Source organism: Drosophila tropicalis, unplaced genomic scaffold (assembly GCF_018151085.1).
Source record: "Drosophila tropicalis isolate 14030-0801.00 unplaced genomic scaffold, ASM1815108v1 contig_593, whole genome shotgun sequence".
NCBI classification, from domain to species: Eukaryota; Metazoa; Arthropoda; class Insecta; order Diptera; family Drosophilidae; genus Drosophila; species Drosophila tropicalis.
The window spans coordinates 17,689,749-17,714,132 of record NW_027173070.1 but is presented as its reverse complement, the minus strand read 5'-3'; the positions used below and the strand labels follow the sequence as shown (position 1 = coordinate 17,714,132).

Sequence of the window (24,384 nt, the reverse complement as noted above, 5' to 3'; positions counted from 1 at the left end):
ATACTTTGCGTTTCGGTTGCCTCATTCCTTGACTTCCTCGTTGGGTTTTTTTTTTATTTTTTTATTTTTTATACCCCCTGCTTGACTTTAATTTGTGTGTAAACACTTTAAATGGCGACCCACTTGAGCTTATCTTTCACATACTGAGAGTTTTGTTTGTTGCTTTATTTATTTATGCAAGCCGCGGCATATTTGCTTTGAGCCGTCGAAAACAAGAAGAATTTTCCTGTTAAAGGAAGTGTATTTTATTTTTGTTTTTGTTTATTTTTTTTGGTTACAAAACTTTTCAGTCAGAGCTAAGTACCAGGGCCTCGCCAGCAGCCAGACTGAGACCGGTTACCTCGAACAGAGAGCTAAAAGTGAAAACATGAAAGGAAGAGTCCTTCAGCAAAAGCGCTAAAAATCATTTGAGTGACTAGTTAAACTTACTCTTCGGCCTTGCTGGAACTCAGACTGCGAATTTTGAGTGTTAAATGTGTGGGCAAGGTCTTATCAAAGTCATACAGATCCACGGTAATGCCTTTGGTGCCCAAATTGGCGACATACAGTAGAGTGGCTGAACCAGAAAGGTACCTACATTCAAAGGGAGCTAGTGAGAGTATTTGGGCTGAAATAGGAGGAGAGAACTTACCGTTTAACCACAAAAACTGTTTCACTCACTACTCCATATTTGGTAGAACCAGACTGCAGGGTGGCTGAAGATTTCCTTAACTCTATCAGAGATTTATAGATCTTCAGATGTGATCGTGTGGCAGCTTCCTCTGTCTCTACATTGACTGTCTTATAGTCTGCGGCCAAGGGTAACCAAGTCTTTTCGGCGGTGGAGAAACCGGCATTTGTGCCACTTGTCCATTGGAAGGGTGTTCGCGAGGGATCTCGTGTAAATTGTTCGTATATATCTGAGTTCGAATTGCAAGCAGCAGGATCTTGAGTATCCTCCCAGCTAATCTCGCCATCCGTCATGCCCAACTCTTCGCCCTGATAGGTAACACTGGCTCCTGGCAGAACCATGACCAACATATTCATTGCATCTGCATTTGCGGCACCGTAACGACTGGCAGCCCTACGCTGATCATGGTTCCCAATTACCCAATTGGCTGTACGTCCCGCTGGCAAACTGGTCAACCAATTGTCCACAGCCGTCTTCACCGAACTAGCCGAGAAACCTTCGCTGGCCACAACTGTGATCAAGTTGAAGTTGAAAGGCAAATGGGCACCTTCCACTGAGCGATTACCATAGAACTGCATGGTATACGAGGGAGGAGCATAGGTCTCAATCAGAAGGACTCTTGTGTCACCGCCATGAATCCTCTGATAGTCATCCATTACTGTACGCCATTGATAGGACATGTCGATGGTTTCTGGTCGATTTTCGATAAGATCCATCTTTAAATAGCTGCGATCGTCAACATCATCTGTCAATCCACTCACTTCCTCATCCGCATACTGACCATTTTCATCGGTTTCGATTTCAAACAATACGGGAACTGCATCGCATCGAAAACCTGCCACACCTAGATCCAACCAATACCGAAGCACTCGCTTCATTTGCTCGACCACCAAAGGATTACGATAATTCAGATCCGCTTGCTGTACGGCAAATTGATGAAGATAATACTGTTGGCGCTCTTCTCGCCACTCCCAGGCACTGCCTCGGAAGGCCTGAAGCCAATTTGATGGAGGTTCTCTTTCCTCAGTTTCAGAATTCACTTTCCCATCGTGTCAAACATAGTAATCTTCGTAGCCCTTCTCCCTATTCACTGACTTCTTGAACCATTCACTTTCATTACTTGAATGATTGGGAACAAAGTCCAGTATTATCTTTAAGTCCAGTTCCTTTGCTCTCTTGATCAGGGCACGAAAATCATCTAGTGTGCCATATTCTGGTTGTATGTCATAAAAATCCGATATATCATAGCCAAAGTCCACCATGGGTGAGGTAAAGATTGGCGATAACCAGGCAGCTGTAACACCCAGCTCTTTTAGATATTCCAGTTTACTTGTGATGCCGTTCAAGTCACCAATGCCATCGCCATCCGAATCCATGAAGGAGCGTGGATATATCTGATAAAACTGAGCAGTTTCCCACCAATCTTTGGTTGCTGTTGCTGTTGTCGAGGTATCTTGGCACCCCTGACAAAATGCCAGTCCAAGAAAAAGTATGGCAAATAATTGCTTTCTTTGTTGCATTTTTGAAACTAATTAGATGTAATGTCAGGTCGGGGGTTTTTATATGATTTTCCAAACAGCCTTGAGTATAGTTTCATGATAAGAGAAGTGACACTCGATGATAGCCCACTTCATTTGGATTAAAATTCTGCTGATTCCCTGCTTTGGCTTTTTGAAACATAATGACTTTGTGGTAAATGATTCTTATCTAGCAACTTATCTGTCCTAAAGACACTTCACAGAATTCCTATAAATATATGTTTCCATATTGAACAGCTGCGCATTATGGCTTCGACTTCGAAGGTATTAGTTTCAATAACAATTCTGGCCCTGTTTGTCATTGACCACGGTCAGGGTTGTCAAGTGTCGACCGGTGCACAAACAACAAAAGATTGGTGGGAAACTGCCCAGTTCTATCAGATATATCCGCGTTCATTTAAAGATTCAGATGGCGATGGAATTGGCGATTTAAATGGCATCACAAGTAAACTGGAGTACCTTAAAGAGCTTGGAGTAACAGCTGCCTGGTTATCGCCAATCTTTACCTCACCCATGGTGGACTTTGGTTACGATATATCCGACTTCTTTGACATACAACCAGAATATGGCACACTAGATGACTTTCGTGCCCTGATCAAAAGAGCAAAGGAACTCGACTTAAAAATAATACTGGACTTTGTTCCCAATCATTCGAGTAATGAAAGTGAATGGTTTAAGAAGTCAGTCAATAGGGAGAAGGGCTACGAAGATTACTATGTTTGGCACGATGGGAAAGTGAATGCGAGTACAGGAGAACGTGAACCGCCCACAAATTGGCTGCAATATTTTCGGGGTAGTGCCTGGGAGTGGAACGATCAACGCCAGCAATATTATCTCCATCAATTCGCTGTTCAGCAACCAGATTTAAATTACCGCAATCCCGCCGTGGTGGCCCAAATGAAACGCGTTTTGAAATATTGGTTAGCTGAGGGAGTATCTGGATTCCGTTGCGATGCTCTGCCTCCCCTCTTTGAGGTTTTACCCGATGCAGAGGGACAATATCCGGATGAAGTTGTGAGCGGAGCCACCGATGATGTTGAGGATCGAAATCACCTGACCGTAAAGTACATAGAGAATCAACCAGAGACTATAGATATGGTTTATCAGTGGCGCACAGTGCTAGACGATTATCAGAGGATTTTCGGTGGGGATTCGCGTGTGTTGCTGATTGAAACTTACGCCCCAGCCTGGTATACGATGCAATTCTATGGCAATCGAACGACAAATGGAGCCCACTTGCCTTTCAATTTCAATCTGATAACGGTAATGGAGCAAAATGAGTTCAGTGCCAAAAATGTGCAATTGGCCATTGATTTGTGGTTAAACAATATGCCAGCCGGACGCACACCCAACTGGGTGGTAAGTAGTCCTGTAAGTAAAAGTCATTTATTGCAGTATAGAACAATTTCCTTTTCATTTCAAGTTGGGCAACCACGACAAACGTCGAGCGGCTAGTCGTTACGGCCAGGAGCATATAGATGCTATGAATATGCTGGTGATGATTTTACCTGGAGCTAGTGTTACCTACCAGGGCGAAGAGTTGGGCATGACAGATGCAGAGATTAGCTGGGAAGATACTGTAGATCCTTGGGCCTGCAATTCCAATCCTGAAATTTTTGAGCAATACACCAGAGATCCGGCCAGGACACCCTTTCAATGGACTGATGGCAGCAATGCGGGTTTCACAGATGGAGCAACCACATGGCTGCCCCTGGCTAGCGATTACGACACAATTAATGTACAAACAGAGTCCCAAGCTGAAATGTCTCATCTAATAGTCTATGAGTATTCAGTGGCCCTTAGAAAATCATCGCAAACCCTGAAGTATGGCTCAACTAAATATCAAACACTCCAGGAGAATTGTTTCGTTGTAGAGAGGTGATAATATGATTGATAATCCTTTTTCGGTTGTTTTCTTAAATATTTGAATTTTTCAGAGTTCTAGCCAATGAACCGACCATTGTTTTTGCTGCCAATTTTGGCAACTCAGTGGTATATTTGAATTTATTGGAATTTGATAAGAACTTACCCGATAGTCTAAAGTTACTCATACGCAGTGTGGACTCCACCAAAAATTATTAGTGAGTATATATTAAAATTAGCTTAGCAAAGTGTTGCTTTCAATTTGTTGCTCTTTTTTTCATTCCAGTTTTCGTTATGTCATTACATCATTACGTCTTGAACCCGGCGAGGCCTTGGTTATGTCCACCGAAAAGTGATTTCTTTAAAGTTTTAGTACTCAATTTTTATTTTATTCATAAATAGATTGCCACCTAACAACATTTAGTTTTGTTTAACTACAATCAATGTTATGATTTTGCATTATAATTAATATTAATTTGTTTGTATTGTATTTGTAATATTGGCGGTCAAACAATTAATGGCATTTCACATTTATTTACACTGACATCAACAAAAAACGCACATACAACGAAATATGTATGCAAATGTTCTGCTAATTTGGCTAGACTTAATGTTTTGTTTTGGTTTTTCATTATGCTTTAGTTTTTAACTAACAATTTTGAATTTTACCCATATCCATTTGGTTTTCTCTTTAAATATATATATATATATATTTATGTTTGTTTGTTTGGTGGTGTTTGGTGAAACATTTAAGCAGCAAGTACAAATGCTAAATATTACACAGAATTTAATTAACAACTATGTTTTCTATATGCATAGGTAGGTATGTATGTACAATTGGAACAATTTAATTATTTAATTAGCTTAACTTGTTCAGGCAATTACATTAATTATGTCGCTGGGCTCAAACAACACAATAAATGCAATTGCAATGTTTAAATTTTATTTTTTACCGTTTTGCTCTCCTAATTGCAAGGGGGTTCCCATTCAAATGGTTAGAATTTGAACCACATTGCAATACGGACACAACTCTGTTTCATCATTCCACTATAAATTCCCTCAAGTGCTACAGTGTCTTGGATTATTTTTCGCCTAGCAATAAATTACTAAATATTTAGATAGGTAAGTAAACACATTTTTGAAATTATATCACATACGTTTTTTCTGTTTTCTTTTTGTTTTGTTTTTTTTTTTTTGGTTTCCTCTGTTTAAACGACAAGCATAAGGTTTTCAACATTTAAGATCATTTTTGTATTCCTTTTTTTTTTTAAACTGGCTGACAAATTGTTGTTGATTTTATAACTTACTTTCGAATCAAGTTTTTCGATTTGACTCTTGGATTCTTAATTCATAGTTGGTATATATACAATATTTATATATATAAATGTTCAATGGATAAAATTGGTATTCACATTTAACTAGACTTACGTATATATATGTTTTTGTTTTGTGGGTTTCAAACGGGAATGGCTGTTCGTTTTTTTTGGCTGGCTGTGGTTGTGCCACTGCCATTGCTGCCACCATCACTACGAATGCTATTGCCACCAGGGCTGCTTCCGTGCTTCTCCTCCTTCGTTTCGGTCGTCTCCTTCGCCTCCTTCTCCTTATCCTTGTCCCTGTCCTGTTCGAGTTGTTGGCGTTGCTGCTCTTTCAGGAGCTGTTGCTGCAATTCTTGTGCGTTTAGCTATAAATTTGTTTGCAACACAGGGCCACGTTGGCTGCCATTGCCATTGCTATTCCCATTCCCGTTTGAGACACTACCGACGCTGACGCCGAAGCCAGCGCCAGCGCCGCTGCAATTGGTCACCTCGGCAGAGGCATCTGCCTCACATGCTGTGGCTGGAGGACTGCTAGCAATGTGATTGTTGGTTCCTACCACAACAACTTGTGCCTGACCATGTTGCTGCTGATTGATTTTGTTGTTGTTGGCTACCACTTTCTCCAAATCATCTCCTCCAACTCCACCTCCGCCCCCACCGTTGGCTGTGGGTGTTGCTGTTGTGGTATTATTTGGCACATATTGATCCGCATAGGGTATCTGATTGTAGGCATTGCTATCCAAAGATGTGAATATGCTTGATATGGTAATCGTCTGAGTGGCCATCTCACATAACTTTTTCGTCTTTAGAGAGTTTTCTGAGTTCATTAAAAGAAAGACAGAACTAAAATTGTGACAATATCCCATCCAATTTTCCATGAACGGGGGGACACTGGAGTACATTACCTGTATTTGTGGGTGTGATATGTTTCTGAATTTTCTCCTCTTGGGCACAGGTGGCTGCTGTTACCACAGCAGCCGCCATCATTGATGAGGGACCAGTGCCGGCAGTTCGATGCATGTTGCCATAACGCGGTGGCATCATACTTTGCCGTACATTGCGCTCCGGGCGTACAAGTATTATGTAGAGCTGAAAGTTCCATTAAACATTAAAGTAAGAATCGAATTTTCACTTAATGAAATACAAAATATGCAAAACGAATTGTATATGAAGCCGAGCTCAAGTCTTTAAGTGTACCGCCTGGCCATTTCTTCTGTTAACCCTCCTGTTGACATGGAAAATATGAAGCTATAAATTACTCAGCCAGCAGCTATTATTAAATGTCAAAACAAACTACCTTCAACTGTTCCAGAAAACAAGTCTAACTTAGCCCCGGCCCTGCTATCAGATGTCACATAATGCACAGTTAGTCCTGACAACCTACACACACACTACTTTGGGTCATAAAAATGCAATTTACAATTGCTTTTGTAACAACAAATACAAATACTCCTCGTATCGGAATAGCGCACAGAGCACAGGAGTCACGATAAAACTCAAGACCACAAAGGTGGGCCATTGCTAAAAGGGGGTATAACTTTACCTCTTTCTACCCATGTAGACCCTCGCTCCGCTCCTCTGGCTCTAAGGAATCGGCAACAAACTAGAAGTCAGACGAGCGGCCATAAAGGTGGCAACAGCCACGCCTCCTTCGACAATGTATAAAACACAGCAGAAAAAGCAAACAAACAAAACGTAAAGCAAGTCGGTGAGCAAGTTTCGTTTCCGTTTCCTCATCGCTCTACACGAACCCTATGCCTTTTTATTTTCTTTTTTTGCTTTGCCTTCTTTTATGCCTCTGTTTCGCTCTTTTGTCGCCTTGTTTCAGTTGTTTAGTTGCTTGTTTGTTTGCAAACACCAGAAACAATAACAAACGGCGGCAAATGGTAGCCAAAGAACAAGGCAGGACCAAAAGCGAAACGGAAATGGTTCCCCATTGACGTAACTCACCGCAACGCAAAGCACAGCAACGGAATGAAACGCATTGCAGGGCAACGTAACGTAAGCAATTTAACGGAAAAAACTTGTCGTTGCCATCATTCTTGTTATGGTTGTGTCTGTGGCCTTTGGGCTAATACTTAATTACTGACCAAAATTGGGAAATTGCTAATGACACTTTCTACTTGGACATGGACATGGAGGAGGCAGGACCCAAAGGCGGACATCGACACAAATAACAGGCGTAACAGTAGGGACACGACTCGCGCACCGAGTGAGTAATGGGGAGGCATAAAATTAGATTGCCAGCTGATAAGTCATTGACTTCCATCTGAGTTAATGGCCAAAGTATGACGGAAATGAAAAGGACAAAAAAAAAAATTGACATGTTAAGCACTGACACAGCTAATTCGGTTAACGATAATGCTTTTCAAACGGATAGACTACACTTTTCTTTATTGACGATAATTTTTAAAACCGTTTTTATAAGTTTACGAAACATTTCAACTTGTAATCTTCATTCACAAAAGAAAAGTGCAGATTGCCATAAACTTTCAGTGATTATGGAAGATTATGGTTGAATGAGTGATGAAAGTGTTGCAAGTCAATCGATTTTGATTAACTACTTGAGACGTGTATTAGAAGTACTTTGAATGTATAAATAAGATTTAATACCAAAGGTCGTTAGAATGTCACTTAATACTTAATTTTGGCAAGTTGGTATTCGACTATTGTTTATTTAACTTTGAAGTTAACCAGATTGAAGGAAACCTTTTGATTCAGCTCCAAGAGTTAAAGTTCGACAAACTTTTTAATTTGATGAAGTTCAACAATATCGAAATTCATTCAAATTTTTCACCAACACGGGTGAAAAAGTTGTTCGGTAAAACTAAATGTGACTTTGTTCCTTTAAAACTAAGTGAGTATGGCTTCGTATATACATTGCCTTGAAATTATATGTAAATTTGAAATCATTCAAAAGTCTGGTTGAAAACAAAGTCAAACGAAGATGTTACTGTAAGGCAAATTCAATAAAGTTAGTTTCAATACAAGGATTTATTCTAGGATCAACAACCTTCTGTGTGCTTAAGTCTATCTAACTTGAAAGAGCAACATAAAAGTTTCTTCCACTTAAGTTGGTGTGTGCATGAAATTTTATGATTTGCCAATTTAATGTAATTTAATATTATTGCTACTAGTAAACATTAAAGATGTTGGACTTTCACTTAAATCCCAAGACTTTTAATATTTTATAACAATTTGTAGTTGCATATTACCATTCTATGGCCAGAAAATTTGCTTATATTTGCCTCATGTAAGGTCATCTAGCTGGGTCTGCACCTTTGGGCGTCGTCCAATTAGGTTGTTAGTGAGAAAGTTCTTCTACTAAAGGACAATTTCTTTTTATCCTTGTGTCCTGTTGCTGACCCCGCCTTTAGCATAGTGCCCTTAGTCTATAAACATAAATTACAGTCTTGGCATGCAGTTTGCCAGGAACTTAATAGCTAATAATGAAGCATTATTAAAAATATTGCTGCAAGGACAGACTCAGCAAGTCACACAAGCTCAGACAACACACACACACCGACAGATCGGGGAGTCTTTGAAATGAAGACACTTGTCCTTTGGTTGTTGACAATACAATTTTTTCCCTCTCGCTCTTCTTTTACTTTATCTTTTTTTCCTTCACGTTTATTGTTATTTGTCCCTTTAATGATCAGCACGATTGAATCCTTTAGTAGTGGAAACAACGCATTAAATATAATGAATATGAATATATATAGCACTTTGGCATCTGCCATGCCGCTTCACTCTTCAGTTTTCGTCCCCTTATCTTTTTACATTTTAATGAAAATCCGTCAAGAGCGAACTTGACCCGTCAAAAGGAAATGAACTGAAGCGAAATGAGATGCAATATTTCAAAAGGATGGCAGAAAAAAAAAACATAAAAAACGAAATGAAATGAATAAGAATTAACAAAGTAAAACACGCAATAATTAATCAAAATAAAGCAATTATCCGGGCACGACTGGCCATTAATAACTTCGGAATACGATTGCAGTTTCAGGTTAATGCGCTTAAAACGATTCGATTTCTGTTTGATACTCACCTTGGGTGAGAAGAGACACGCAACAGTTACACTGGCCGACAGGCTAATGGTCACTGACATGCTGGTGATGCGCAGGGGCACATGGTTGGCGGTGCCAAAGTACAATGGCACAAATGCCAGCCAAATGACACAAGTGGTGTACATGGTGAAGCCTGTAAGTAAAGCAAAAGAAAAAAGGAAGTCTTTGAAAAATATCTGAAATGTTTTACCTTTGACTAAATATAGTATGTCATATCAATTTAAAAACATTTAAGCAATTAGGACATTCTTCCTTTCTCTTTCTCCTCTGTCCGGAAACTCATATAACAAGTTGCCATAGGAACTTTTCATTTATCTTCTGATTTTAATACGTATGAACTATTAAATTTTAATTAAAGATTAAAATGTTTATTGCTATGTCCATGAAAAATTGCATTGATTTTAAATGTTACTATATTTTTTCCACCATATATTTTTGGATTTGGAAAAAAAATTGACTATAATTCACGAGTTCTTTGTGCAAACTTGGCTGGCGAGGACTATTTTCTAGCAAAAGTCCTTGAAAGAGACAAGCATTTAAAGTATTTGCAGTTGTTAGCTTTTTATAGCATACTTGAGGGGGCAATTAAGATGTGGCAAAGTGCTATCTGAGGACGCCTACCGCAACATGCTTATGGCGGTATCCTTTTTTAGCTTTTATTCTATCAATAATGGTCAGATCAAATGATTAAACATTAACTTACCAATATGCTTAGATTCGTTGAATGCTTCGGGTATCTTTCGGGTTAAAACCGCATAAACTGTGCACACAATAATCAAGACAATGGGATAGAAGAAGGCAATCATATAGGAGGCATCTATATACGAATCGCAGACAAGTAAATTGTCTTCGCGTGTGGGATAATGGTGCATCGCATGTGATGGAGCAATTACCATCCAAACGCCGTTAATGAGTATCTGCAGAAAATGGGAGATAGAGAGAGTTGCGGGAGTTATCATAAAAATAAGTCCCTATACTCCTACCCCGTGTGACCCAACCAACTTACCTGTACACTGACCAGGCACGTACAAATTACCAACTGAGATTTGGGGCTAATAAATGAGGGCCGTTTGGCCGACTGTTTGCCAGCCTTGAAGATGCGCGCAATGCGGTTCGTTTTAGTCAACAATGCGGCATAGACGACCGTAAAACAGAAGCCCACAATGAATCTGAAGTGAGAGAGAGAAAGAGAGAAAAAAGAAACAAACAAATATTTACCATTTACTCTGCTCCATTCACTTGGTTCCATTTCACATACCTTTGCATTGCACATACAATATTTGTGGGCTTAAGGACCAAAGCAAAGGTAACACCGTAGCACATGAAAATGCCAGCCAAAAGAATATAGCTTAATTCTCGCCCCGAGGCTCTAACAATGGGCGTGTCGTTGTGTCTGTAAGAAAGTTGTAAGAAGGCACAACAACAAAAAAAAGAACTTTAACCCAACTGCATATAGACCAATTACATGGAATTTCTCGTAAACTTTTTTCTTCCTCTTCTCATCATCATCATCTTCGTCTTCTTCTTCTTACTCTTGTGTGCCAGAAGTTTTTAATTGCTGCAATAACTTTTAGCTTACCTCACAAATACACCGACCACGAAAAGTGTGATGAAAATGCCTGTTGCACTGAACGCCATGGCACCAATGGCCCAAGCGGATTCGGGACGCAAATAAACCTCTGGTATGGCACGACAATATTGCTTATAGGCATCCGGTAAAGTGCCCAACTTGCATACCAAACAGTGTGTCTCATCAATTGGATGGCGTATCTGTGAAATGGTCGAGATGAAACCATTAATTAATTAAATTCCATATTAAATGAAAATCACCATTTTGTTTTGCTCCCCTTTTCGATCTCTATTCTAGTTGTTAGTTGAGAAATTCAGGCTTTTTATTTAGTTTGCTTTCACAATAATTCACTACATTACGTTTCAATCACTACAAAAGCTCTACAAATAAATTACGGAATTTTCTCGTCCCTTGGTCATGGCATTCCAATCGGCCATCCGGCCCTTACTACCCACTTAAACTCAAATCAGAGCGACCAGCTGAATGGCAAAATGCATTTTGCAGTTCTCTTGGTTAGTTGATTGCGAGACAGTAAAAAGGGATGGGGTGGCTAGGGTTGGGAGGGGATAGAGTTTCACTTACTTGATAAGTTGTACAATTGAAACAGTGCCAACAGCAGCTCTCGCCCTCAACATATTTCTTGGCTTGTCCACGTTCGCAGGGTAAACTGCAAACCGATTCCGGTGGCTTGGGGCTCAACATCTTGAACTTCACCTCTGTGCGAGTGAAATGAAATGGTTGCAAGGTAAGAGAATAATATTGATTTCTCATCTACGGACCCGGACACTTACCAGACATATTCAGGCGCAATTCACCCTCATAGTATTCACCGACCTTGATCCAACGATATTGTCCTGGTTGAGATTGTTTAAAATGTATGATATTATAACGAGCTGGTCCATCGCCATTGCTATCAAAGCGAAAATGATCACCACTCAGGCCTAAAAAGAAATCGAAGAAGAAGAGGGAGAGATAGAGATAGAGAGTGAGGGTAAACTCAAAGTTAAATCAAGCAACAGACAGCTTGACGCCTTCTTAGCCAAGGGTCCTTGTTGTTGCATATCCTGACGCTTTGCTTTATCAGAAAATTGACAATTTGCGCGTTCTGTGCTTCAGTCAGGCAGTTAGTCAATCAGTCAGTTAGGGCCTGGGTAGGGCCCAGGCTTTTCTTGTTGAATTTATTGAATTTCAAATTGAGTTCAATGACGACGACGAGAACGACAAGCAAGTCAATTTTCCACTCGAAAGCATGGCCAATGCCACAACGATATGGTGGTATCCTGGGTATCCTCGATGGTCCTACTATTTTCTACATAAATTATTATTTGCCCAGCACTTGCGATGAACTGCGATGAACATTCAGCTTGGCGTTGCATCTGCCTTTCCCTTCCCTTATCACACACACACACACACACACAAAAAAACAAACACTCACCTATGTCAAATATTCGATATTAATACTCTAAACTTACCCTCAAATTTCACTTTACGCAAATATTTCAACAAATCGGCACCCTTGGTCGGTTTCATGGCATCACACAATGATGGACGATCCCCACATAAATCGTGATGCATGTCCCTAAATGCAAAAACAATCAGTCAGCAAATTTAACTAGAATTTACTTGGCGTTTGGCTTACTTGAGGGCATGAGCAAAAGCCATCACCGCATCGCTCACGAATTGCAGTTGGTCTTCAAAATCGGTATTCTGGCGAGATAGACGCTCTTTGGTCGTACATTGTCGCGTATAATTGTTGTACGGAGTGCTAGTACTTCCCGGATAACGACACTGAAAATGATCCTCCCAGAATTCTAGAGCAAAACGACAATTTAGTTCCCCATTCCACGAAGAGACTACGTTTCAGAGACTTACCTACAAACCAGGGATTCCTTTGATTGTTCTCAACGGTTAGATTAAGAAAATATTCCTCAAAACCACGCACAGGATTCGCTTGGGGTTGAACTGAAAGAGTTCCTTCCACCTGGTAAAAGGGAAAAGTTCGTTTCATTAACTGTTAACTAACTTTAACTAAAGTAAATTAATTAAAAACAAAAGCACACACGCACAATTAATTTCAATTAAGTTAAATAATTCATCATATCCTGGAAAAAAAGGGAAACCAAATGCCATCGGGTGGCCCATCATTTATAAATTTTTCGTATATTTTCATTCTTTTGGGCGTCATGTCATTGCCATTGTCACGCCTTTTCTATGCCAGACCGGGCCCAGTCTAGTTACATTCATTAATCAAATTCTCTTCGCTCAATTTAAGCTCATAATTTCCGGCTAGCAGCGATGATGATGATGTCGACGATGATGATGATGATGATGATGATGATGATGTATTTTTTTCGTTGGCAATATATCATTAATTTCAGACCACAAAATAGTTTTTTTTTTTGGTTTTATTCACTTGCCTCTGGCTCATAGTCATCGGAGACAAGATTTCGTGCACTCCAGCCATCTGAGCCTATCCAGGAGAAGGCGCCTGTTGCGTTCGCCCTGCGTACAGCCCTCATCACTTGTCGCACTTCCTGATCGGATCCAAAGATAATGGCACCTATCATCGCCATCGTCATCGAGTGGTCGCAAGAAGTGAGAAACAAAATGAATATTAATTGCATTAATTGTTAATCAGAAAGAGTGTCACAGTGGCTTAATGAAATCTCTTGCCACATGCCAATTGTTAATTGCATTTCGACATATGCAAAGCCTGCGGCTCATTTTCATAAGCAAAATATTTGCACAATTTTAAGTTGAATTGAAAATTGCAATTTTTTTTTGGCACTCAAATTGAATGCAATTAATAAACCATATTTTTGCAATTCAATGCTCTTTTGATTTTGGTCAATTGGCCAATGGGGAAATAGTAAAATTCTAAAACAGAAATGCAATTTATAATTGGACAAAAATCTCATATTTTTGCCAAATATCTTTCTCTATATTTCAAATCAATTTAACCAATATCAAGTTTTGGCCAAACAAAAAGGGGAAATCCAAAAGGAAACCAAAAACAAGTTAAAGGTCTGTGAGACTGTGTGTGTGTACTTTTTTTTAGCTAAGTAAAACAATTGAGTCAAAAATATGGAGAATTGGTTGTCCTTAATTAAAAAAACAAGACCACAAGACCGCAGATGTAGAGATGAAGGCGATGCCACTGCATCGAGTATCCTGCCACTTGACCGAAAAGCAATGTAAAAAAAAAAAATCTATATCTAAATCTTATATAAAAGAAAAGCAAGGAAAATTTCCTTTTGTCCAAACCACTTGACTTGCTAATGATGGAGGATGAATTTGCTCTAAGATTTAAAACAGAGCGAGAGGAAAAGAAAGAGGAGTCAGAGGGAAATCTTAAGGCTGACTGCTTTATTGAACAGTTTTGTTTGTGGCAGCATCAACTCTATTCTGAACCACTTTAAGCACTTCTGTCTCTGTGTGTGTGTGTGGTGCAGTTGTCACTTCTTATCAGCAGGCATAGAAAGACTTCGTCCTATGGCTTTTGTTTTGCGTGAAATAATTTCCCTGACTAAGAGAACCTTCCTTCCTACCGTCTTATGTCTCTCTCTCTCTCTGTCTCTATCTCCGGCTTTGCCCTTGTTTCCTCATATTATCGATTTGGGCCCCTTTTGTGCCAAGCTAGCTAAAACCAAACTTAATCAGGCGCAGCGCAACAACTGCAAAGGAAAACTCAACATGCTGTTTATTTGTTCCTGTTCATGTTCTCGTAACGATACTTGTCAATGCCTCAACCTTTCTCCTTCCCGCCATTTCTTTCCACTATCTACCTCTTCCTGTTGTACTAGTAGTTTATTAGGAGTTATAGTCTTCAAGATTTCCTATAAAGCGCAGTCCACAAGGAAGCAATTTTTCAAAGTTTATAACTTTAAGCAAAATATAGTTTGAAGCAAAATAAATATGTGTGATTGCAAGAGGAGTTAACTCTTAATATTAGTATATGTATGTTAAATTCGATTTAGTTGCCAAACATGTTGCAAATGTGGCAAAATATCAAGTGATTTACAATGTAACCAACTAGGAGAGCAAAAACGAAATACCAAGAAAAAGTCAAAATCCAGTGAAAGTCAGTGCAAGTCGAAGAAGTGCCAGCAGTGCGATAAAAAGCAAAAACATGTCAGAGACATTACACCCAACGACCTCTGGACACACGCCGCTGCCGCTCTAGGGTAAAGTTTATCCCACTTGGCAGTTGGCACTGTTACTTGCCACTTGCCGGGGCATCATCATTTTTCAGTTAACTGACACACTCACACTCACACATACCCACACCCACACTCACACATATGCAAAATTCTCCAAGTTCTTTTGAAAAATACTTTGTCAATTTGATTAATCGCTTTTAACTAAATACAAAAAAAAAGAGAGAAAAAAGGGGAAAATCACAAATCACAATATCGAATGATTTCAAACGCCCCCACCCCCCCTAAGAGAGAAAATAAAACCCTTTTTTTACAGGCCAAATAATTTTTCCTGATGGCGCATTTATGTAAATCAAACGAAATGTTTGTCTGCGTGTGTGTGTGTGGGTGTGAGTTCGATTGTTATTGTGAATTTTTTTTATTGACCTGCTCTGCCCGTTTGATTAATGACAGAAATAAAAGGTTTAGACTGTAATTATTTTTAATATATGTATATTTTTTATTATGTTTCAGTGTCTGCATCCCGCCTAAGTGTGTCCTCTCTGTAAGCTCTGTCTGTGTCACTGTAACTGGCATTTGATTAATATTTTTTCAAATCAAATGCAAATAAAACTCGCGCAATCGGTACAACAACAACAAAAAAAGGGAAGGGGGGAAGAGAAAAGGGCAAAAGTGAAGGGAATTCGCCCACGGGCAAAAGTTGAAAGTCAAATTGATTGACATTTTTTGTCGCCCTTCTGGCGTTACACAGGGCGTATGATTGACGCACAAATACAATGTGCAAATAATACATATAACAAATGAAAAAAAAAAAATGATAAAAAACAAAAAGCTAACTCGACTTTTATTTTCATTTAGCTTGAAATATTGTTGTCAGTTGGGTTTGGCGGTTTTTATCATTTCACTCGAATTTTTGTTTGTTTGTTTGTCTGTTTTTGTGTTTATCATGATAAAATGTCGAAAAAGTTTGACTTATATAGCTTTGCTTCAACTCGACTCTACAAGGTGTGAAATATTGGAATTGTTCCCGGCTTCAGAAACATAGAAAACTTTAGCAAACAAATGAATATTCGCATATTCAAAGTAGGCAACCCTTTTCCTGACATAAAAATTCTCATTTAATCTGTCAGGTTAAAGCTATGAGTATAAAACTTTTCGGTTTTTTATTTACCTCTGCAACAAATCCGAACTCACACAGACAATTAGTCCTTATATATTATGGACACAGATATCTGAATTAAAATTTAAAAAAAAGAGTGTATAACAACTTTAATCCCTTGAAAGAGTTTGTAACATTATAAGTCATATAGCAAGGACAAATGTATATACTAAGGACCTTTGTTATAGTTATCGCCTAGTAAAGTTTGCCCAAGCTCAATATATTAATCAGGACATATTCGCATCATCTGGATTGAATTTAGCTTCCCGCATTTGTTATATTTTGTAAACTATATGGGTAGATATTTATTGTTTTCCATTTTATTTCTGCATTCTATGTTATCCGACATTTATGCATGAATAATTTTTACTCTACCCACTCCCACCGGAAAATACCAGCTGCTGTCTCTGCACCTTATAAACTAGCTCTGCGGAGACAACTTTTTAATTTCCTGCTGTGGAAAAAAAAAAAAATGAAAATGAAAACAATGCGAAATCAAAGACAAAAGCACACTCAATGCAAGAGTGGGGCAGATGGAGATCAGGTGATGGGGAAGAGGGTGGTCGAGATTGGGGGAGAGCTGGTTGTTTTTAAATATGTTCATTTAATTTGTGCAATTTCCGTTTGCAACGACTTTTCGGCAGGCTTCGCGTTGACATTTCATTTAAAATTTTCATTTCTCTGGCACCTTACCTCTTGCCCGGGGTTTTGTCAGCAGCTTTTGCACAATATTATCGTATGCAATATCCTCAGCCACTCCTGAATCCTTTACAAGCTTCTCCTTAATGGCAATACAAATGTTATGGCGTGCCAGTAACTCCTCCAGTTCCTCGTATGCCTGCAATCAAACCAAAATAACACAGAGTCACATCACTAAAGTGGCAAACTGAGTGAAGGGAGATGAAAGCGAAGGGACACACAGTGTATACACAATATGTGCGCGTGTGTGTGTGCATCTGAGAGAAAAGTGAGCCTTATTCGTGGTTGAAAGTGACGCCCATTCATGTAACGCAATCCACTTTTTGGCAGAACAAATATGCAATGCAGCAAATGGAAACAGAAATCACACATCAGCTCAGCAAGACCATTGAACGGCTGGAGATGTTGAAACTTAAATGTGATTTTTCACTTAATTTGTTGGATAAACAGTTGTCGATTACTTGCAGACTAGTTCAATCAATACCATGCAAAAAATGGAGACTACATACTTGAAGTCAGGATGGTATTACCTTGATGCCATAGTTGCTCTCCTCGTAGATAATCGATACATAACTCCAGCCCATACGTTTAACTATTTCCACCATGGCCTTCACCTGATAGTGATCCGAGGGTATGGTGCGTGAAAAATACTCGAACCGTTGCTTATTGCTTAGCTCTGGACTGGTTGAGAAATATGAGACCTGCAAAGAATGGAGGAAAAAAATGTATCAAGTAATGTTTGTAAAATATTTTCATGGCAAACGGTATGAAATTTAAGCTCGACGGCTTTGAGTTTTAAATTTTTTACTTTTTTCTTGGAAGTGGGGGAAAAACCGCAAGCAATGCAATCAAAGACAAGGGTGAACAAGTACAACGAATTTAAACTGTTCTAAAAGTCCAAAAAATTTAATTTAATTTCACGCACAAATTAACTCAGTTTTTTTGTTGTGGTCAAAGTCCAAACGGCAAAAGGAAACTGCAAGTCAACCAAGAAAAAATGAGAAAAGAAACACCGACAAACAGAGAAAAGTTGAGAGAAATAGAAACTGAGATGGTTGTGCCTGGCTGCAAGTATTTAAAGAACTACTTGATTTCTAATTAAGTGCCATTATCATTAGGATGTGCTATCAACGATGCTGACAACAATTTCCTCAGCAAGTGTTTTCTTGTTCCCAATACAGACAGACAGAGACTAGGACAAAAGGCAGAAGAGAGACCACGAGGCAGAGATATTCAAAGAGAAAGAGAGAGATGGATAATGAAATTCCCAATGCCTTGAGCAGTAAATGAACAAGAAATGTTTTGGCCAAGTTAAAGTGACATTAGAAAATGAAAGGGACAAAATGAAATTGCTCATTGACGTAAAGAGGTTTTACAATAAGTGTGTGTGTGTGTTTGTGGTGTAAAATCTCGAAAATCTCCTGGAAATTGTCAGCTTGTCTTAGTTAACCTTATGGTCAATGGAGACATACGTTATATGGCCGAAAATCTTCTGCGAGTTTTTGAAGTTAAGTCTGGGTCACAAACGAAACGAAATGCAATCAAATGCTTATGTCTGATTTATGGCCTCTTCCTGGCTTTGCTTTTACCAATCTCCGTTCCATCTTTCTTCCTCTCACTCTTACACTTCTTCGATGTCTCTTTTCTTCGTTCTTTTGGGGGTGGGGTTTTGGGGGTTCTGCATCAAATGACCGATATTGAGCGTTGCGTGTGCGTTTTATGGCATACTTGCAGGCGCACTTTGGTTACTTAGTTATTGTCGCATATTGACTTTTTGGCTCTCACGTAGACCATGTTGATGCTGCGGCCACTTCATCTCCTTCAGCAACGTGACTTTTCTCTCCACACATATACACACACACACAGACAAGCACACAGGGACATATTCCCATTCATATCTCCAGGGAGGAGACATTCAAAACCATGTGCCACCTTTTTGCTATGGTTTTGCTTCTTCCCTACTTTTTTTTTGTGTGTTAATTTTCTGTACACTGCAGCTGCTGCACTTTTGAGGATTTGTTGCCTCTTTTGGTAATTTGAAAGTGCCACGTGCTGGCATTTAACCCTGAACAAATATTCTACCATTTTTCTGGCCCCCTATTCTTTTTAACAACATTGCAGAATTTTTAATTACCAACTACAGAAACTTTTGCTTCTGGCGCAAACAAAAAACGTGAAAGTTATTTTATTTTTTTTGCCCTGTGGTTAATGCCAGTAATTATTTTCGTTCTGTTTAGCCATTATCGGGCAGAGCAGCTTACCTGGGGTATGCGGAACAAACGCAACAAATTGGCCACTTGAATGGAGGTCACCGATGAGGCAGCACCCACCACACCAGAAATGACTTTGCGAACTTGTGTTTTATTGCAATGATATTCCGCATCGTCTATATTGCTGATGGAGCCTGAAATGAGAAGAGAGAAACCAAAAAAATAAAAGGGTTGCATTAGAAAATCGATTAAATTGTAGAGAAATGTTTAATGTCGTTAAGAGTTTTTGAACGGTAAGCCATAATGAATGGGAACCATAAGGCGTCGAAAGGATAGAACATAGGAACATCCAACAATTATATCCTTTTATCGATTAATTTGAATCGAATTGAATAATATTTTATAAGCAGTATTGTGGAAATTTGAACAAGTAGGTAGATAAGTTTATAGGTATGTGGAGCATTTTGATTTAATCTGTTGTCCTGATTTGGATCGTTTTATATGAAAACTCAAATGAAACGTCAACTTTTAAACAAAATTAGAGTCACATGTGAATTCAATATTTTAAAATTGTATGAACTAATTGATGTATTTCCCAAACTATTTCGTCAATGAAAAAGATTATTATTATTATTATAAGTATAGGATATAGTCGTAAACTATTAAAACCTAACTATATTTTAAAAGCTCTGGCAACTAAGGCCTTCGTCTTATTGTTGGACGAAAAACTACATCCATACAACTAGCCTGGAATTCAAACCCGAATCCTCGTTGTTCAAAAATAAAAAGAAAATTGGTAACCGTCATGTGATATTAGAAAATCTATCTTTTTACGGATCATGCTCCTTTATCTCATGCTTACTTAAGTAAGCCGTGATCTAATTTTTAATTACTTTTCGTTTCTTTATTTTTCAAAAAAAAAAAAAATAATTATAGTGTTTGTATATTTTATTAAAATGTTTCCATTTTTCACTTATGTAGATGAAATCATCAGATAATTACCCCCATATACATATATATGCTGGATATTGTTGGTTAAGTGACTAATAAGTCAAAGCCTACTAGTTGGTTCCAATGCATTGACAGGTTTGTCAGTTGAGCATATAAGCAACCTTAGCAACAAATTTTGAGAGCTGTCTTCAACTCTGGTCCTATATAAAGAGAGCCCTCGGGCTAGAGAGCTCAAAATAATAAACCCCTGGGAACTAACTACACAGTTCTAAATAAAAAGTGATTAAGTTAAAAGTCAAAAAAACATGAGTGAATTCAGCAAAACTGTTAACGCCTAGACATATATGTAAGTATATAAAAACAGACTATATAAAATGACTCTAATAGGAAATATATAAGCGGATTATAGGATATCTTAAGCAACTATACATTTATAATTAAGGGACGCGTGTTTTCGGGCTTATAACCTAATTCAAGTAAATTTTCTCTCTCCAAATTATGTAACATAAAAGTCCTTCACAGATACCACTATAAAAATCAAAAATTTTGATAAAATCGGCAAACTATAATAAGTAATTTTGTGAGTTTCTGTTTCTAAGCTAAAAACCCATTAAACTCCTTAAAACCTGTTCATTAAAGCCACTCCGATTACCCTCGAATTAGCGTTTGTGGTAAGTTTACTCTTAGATAAGTTAAGAAGATGCACAAAATCTATAAGTTTGTGTCGCTTCTGCAACTTTGCCCTTTTTAGTTAGCATTTTTCCACTTGAAGTACATGAAACAATTTGCAAAAGTTATATAAATCCTTATTACTTAACAAACTTTTTGCCACGCAACTTAAAATTTTCTATTTTTGGGCAAAATAAGTCAACTTGGCATAAGGAGCAAGTAAATGTGGTTAAAGTATATTTTTGGTTTAAAACCAAATGTAGAGTCTTTTTTTTTTTTGGGCGGAGGAATGGGTGGTGAAATGTTTGTTGTGTGTCATGCTTTAGTCCCCAATGCTAAAGAAGAATATGTGTGTTGTTTTTGTTTTGGTTAGTTGTTTATTTGCATTTTGATTCTGGGTTTTAATTATGAAAACTTTGTTATATTTAAGTAGCAAACGCAAAAATTAATTTGCTTTTTTATATTATATTTTTTTTTTTATGTTAAATTATGGAATATTTAATTGCATTGTCTCTTATCAGTTATGCATGGGGAACAGTTGCTAAATATTATAAATATATTTTTCGAGTGATTGTGTGATTCTGGGGAAATGCGTACGGAAACTTTTACCGCCCTAACCCACAAAAGAAAACTTAATATTTATGGTATTTTCCACTTTAATTCCGTAGGCTTTGGCATTTCACACGCCTCGTTGACCACAAATGTTTCGTATGGATGGGGTTATATTTTTTGTTGTTGTTGTTGGTGTCAGTGGTGTTGCTTTTGCCAGCTGCACTTAAATACAAATTAATTAACTCCATCAAGTCTGTCTTTTCTCTACTCCTGACATCGGGCAGAGCATTCAATTCAATTGAGGCCCAAACTAGATTATTATGAGCGAGCAAGCCAATGGATGTTGGGGTTTTGGGTGTTTTGCGGGGGGTCATAACTAGTTTACGGCCTTGCCTAATCCTGTCAATATAATTCAGTGACTTGGAAAATTATATTTTTCATACGTCAGTGTCTGAGAAAAGCATGCCAGATAGAAAGAGAGAGACAGATAGAGAGAGACAGAGGCAGAGAGAGAGCGCAAAACATGGCACGTCGCTCAAATAAATCCTTGCCGCGCACATAAATAATGAAATTATGGAGATTAGAAAGTGTTCCCACAACCCATAACGGCGCACAATGACGATGGATAGATGAATAGATGGATGGGATGCCTCTCTCTATGTGTGTGTGTGTCTATTGCTCTCTGCGCCCAATTGATTATGGATCTAGCTTGTTTACTGGTTGGTGTCGCCTTCTGAATGTGTGTGTGTGTGTGTGTAAGTACGTGTGAGAGTCTTTTGTTTGGCCCGATAAAAGTAATAAGCGCCATTTTATATACATATCCTGCGGCACCTACACTGATCTTTTTCGCTTAGCTAAAGCAAAATTCAATAAACACAACGCCAGCCGTTTTGTCCTTAGGGAATTATGCATCTGTCGGTTGCGCTCTTATGGCATAATTTATTTATTAATTTAGTTTATTAATCAAATCTCTGCCCCAGCCTTGCCGAATTGAGTCTTGAAGTAGGAGCAATGGTAGACAAAATTCTATTTACCAATTGAAATCATGAGGCAAGCGAAATAAGAAAATTTTGTGAACAAGATGCTCGCTTGCTGAGACAAAAGAAAACTGGCTCAAGGATATTGTATTCCGCCAAGAGCAACTGTTTTGCACATGATATGAATTTCTCCTCTTTACCTGATGCCAAAAAAAGTAAACCACGAAAAATTTGCATACAAATATCATTGCAATTTTTGTTATTCAAGCATGTGGCGGGAGAGAGGGAGCTTAGTATGAGTAATGTGACTGCAACTACAATTGCAAATGCAATTTCCATACTTATTGTTGATGGCTTCTCGTTTCCCCACTTCTTGCTTACCTTTTATAAAGTCCACAGCCATTTCCAAACCATATGAATCCTTATCACAATCATCCAGTATGTGGGCACCCAAAGTTATATTTGGCAACAGTTTCTGCTCATTAATGCGATCGATGGTATAGAGCATGGCCTCCAATGCCTGAATGCCGCCCTGTGGCATAATAGGTCCACATGTGATGCTATCCTCTCGGGAATGGACCATCATTAGGCCACCCAATATTAAGTCGCCCTCAACTATGGCCTCTCGCTTGACAGGCCAATGTCTTTGCGGTTGATTGGCAAAGAGACGATCATGGAGAAAGTTCACTGAATCTGGCAAAGATCTTAGAATTTTGCCACTAACATCAGCGATGAGAGGCATAACCATATTGTTGTTGTTTGGTGGAATATGACGACCACGATGTCGACCGGAGCGTGGGGAGGCTGGCGAATTGAAAAGTGCCTCGTTATTGGCATAACGTTGATAGGAATCCAAATCAAAGTGCTGATCATATAGATCAGTGTAATGGGATGGCTGATGGTGTTGTTGATATTGTTGATGATGGTGTTGGTGTTGGTGCTGGTGCTGTTGCTGTGGCTCATCCATTAAGTAATCAATTGCTATAGTTGATTGTTGTTGTTGCTGCTGCTGTTGCTGTTGCCAGGATTGCTTGCCCAACTGCTGTTGCTCTTCCTCCAATTTCAATTGCTGGTAATGACTGAGTTCTTGATTGTGTTTGTCTCGATGTTGCTGCTTCCTTTGATGATGTTGCTGCTGCTGCTGTTGCTGATGATAATGATGATGATGTTGCTGATGGCGTCGCCATCGCAAAAACATGCTATCTGCTGTTTGTTGTCTTTCAGCAGCAGCAGCATCATGATATCCTGCAGCAGCCTCGTCTGCTATATCACCAATCACAGCAATGTCCTGTTCATCAGCAGCACACGTTGTTGCATTCAACACAATCACAACACAAATTTGCAGTAAGCACCAAGAATTGCAATTGCAATTTAATTTCATTGTTTTAGCTTAGTATATAAGTTTCACTGATGTATATATATATATGTATCTATATTTGATTTACTCGTTGTTGCAGCCGATATGATTCACTCATGTTTTCTTTTTTGTTATTGTTTTTCACATTGATTAAAATATTATTATTATTGCTCGGTTGACATACACGCATTTTTTTTACGTTTTAACATTTTGTTTGCTATTTTCATAGTTTATGTAGATATATATATAGATTAAATAATTTGCAATTGATTGAACTTAAATACGATTTATGCGTCTGTTAATAATAATTCATGCAAAACTTTTCAAATTTCCCATTTTAAAGGTTTTAAATTTTGGAACCTTTTTTTGTCGCTTCGCTTTTTGTTAATTTTAATTTTCTTGTTTTATTAAGAACGTTTTCGTCCTGTCACCTTGCCTAGTCTTTGCTTATTTCTCTACTTTCCTTTTTTCTGGGGTGTTTTTTTTTTTTTTTAAGACCTTCTCCTAAGTCTTTTGCTGTGACCCAGCTTATGATTGTCAACCCGCCCGCAAAAGAAGTAGGCGTGGCCTGAGGCCCATGAGTTTTGTGTGCGCTTTGCCTTGAGGTAAATTAAATTTGCATAAAA

The 24,384-nt window shown here is 38.5% G+C and overlaps 2 protein-coding genes and 1 pseudogene across 4 annotated transcripts in view; 1 reads left to right on the top strand and 2 right to left on the bottom strand.

Moving 5' to 3' along the window:
• Positions 1 to 189: 189 nt before the first annotated feature.
• Positions 190 to 2,184, bottom strand: LOC137576276 (maltase A1-like; annotated as a pseudogene).
• A 276-nt stretch (positions 2,185 to 2,460) lies between these two features.
• On the top strand, positions 2,461 to 4,783 carry Mal-A8 (Maltase A8). 2 transcript variants are annotated; one of them, XM_068289303.1, is made up of 4 exons: positions 2,461 to 3,567; positions 3,632 to 4,086; positions 4,146 to 4,289; positions 4,358 to 4,783. In XM_068289303.1, exons 1-4 carry the CDS (start codon positions 2,722 to 2,724, stop codon positions 4,425 to 4,427), a joined length of 1,515 nt encoding a protein of 504 aa, XP_068145404.1. In that variant the 5' UTR covers positions 2,461 to 2,721; the 3' UTR covers positions 4,428 to 4,783. The 2 variants fall into 2 exon arrangements, with proteins under 2 accessions (XP_068145404.1, XP_068145403.1); XM_068289302.1 differs by lacking the exon at positions 4,358 to 4,783 and having other exon boundaries at positions 2,593 to 3,567; positions 4,154 to 4,283.
• mtt (mangetout) overlaps positions 4,439 to 24,384 on the bottom strand; it is a 127,679-nt gene continuing 107,733 nt past the window's right edge. Inside the window, exons 1-17 of one of the 2 annotated variants that reach the window (XM_068289286.1) lie at positions 22,783 to 23,668; positions 19,304 to 19,446; positions 17,573 to 17,743; positions 17,037 to 17,181; positions 13,445 to 13,587; positions 12,900 to 13,008; positions 12,667 to 12,838; positions 12,500 to 12,606; positions 11,819 to 11,968; positions 11,610 to 11,743; positions 11,037 to 11,227; positions 10,716 to 10,850; positions 10,464 to 10,626; positions 10,161 to 10,374; positions 9,439 to 9,590; positions 6,296 to 6,479; positions 4,439 to 6,207 (exon numbers count right to left, since the gene is read on the bottom strand). In XM_068289286.1, the coding sequence (XP_068145387.1) occupies positions 5,756 to 6,207; positions 6,296 to 6,479; positions 9,439 to 9,590; positions 10,161 to 10,374; positions 10,464 to 10,626; positions 10,716 to 10,850; positions 11,037 to 11,227; positions 11,610 to 11,743; positions 11,819 to 11,968; positions 12,500 to 12,606; positions 12,667 to 12,838; positions 12,900 to 13,008; positions 13,445 to 13,587; positions 17,037 to 17,181; positions 17,573 to 17,743; positions 19,304 to 19,446; positions 22,783 to 23,599 (3,582 nt within the window). In that variant the 5' untranslated portion in view covers positions 23,600 to 23,668 and the 3' untranslated portion in view covers positions 4,439 to 5,755. Of the gene's footprint in view, positions 6,208 to 6,295; positions 6,480 to 9,438; positions 9,591 to 10,160; positions 10,375 to 10,463; positions 10,627 to 10,715; positions 10,851 to 11,036; positions 11,228 to 11,609; positions 11,744 to 11,818; positions 11,969 to 12,499; positions 12,607 to 12,666; positions 12,839 to 12,899; positions 13,009 to 13,444; positions 13,588 to 17,036; positions 17,182 to 17,572; positions 17,744 to 19,303; positions 19,447 to 22,782; positions 23,669 to 24,384 lie in introns of those variants that run through there. The other variant, XM_068289285.1, reaches the window with a different exon arrangement.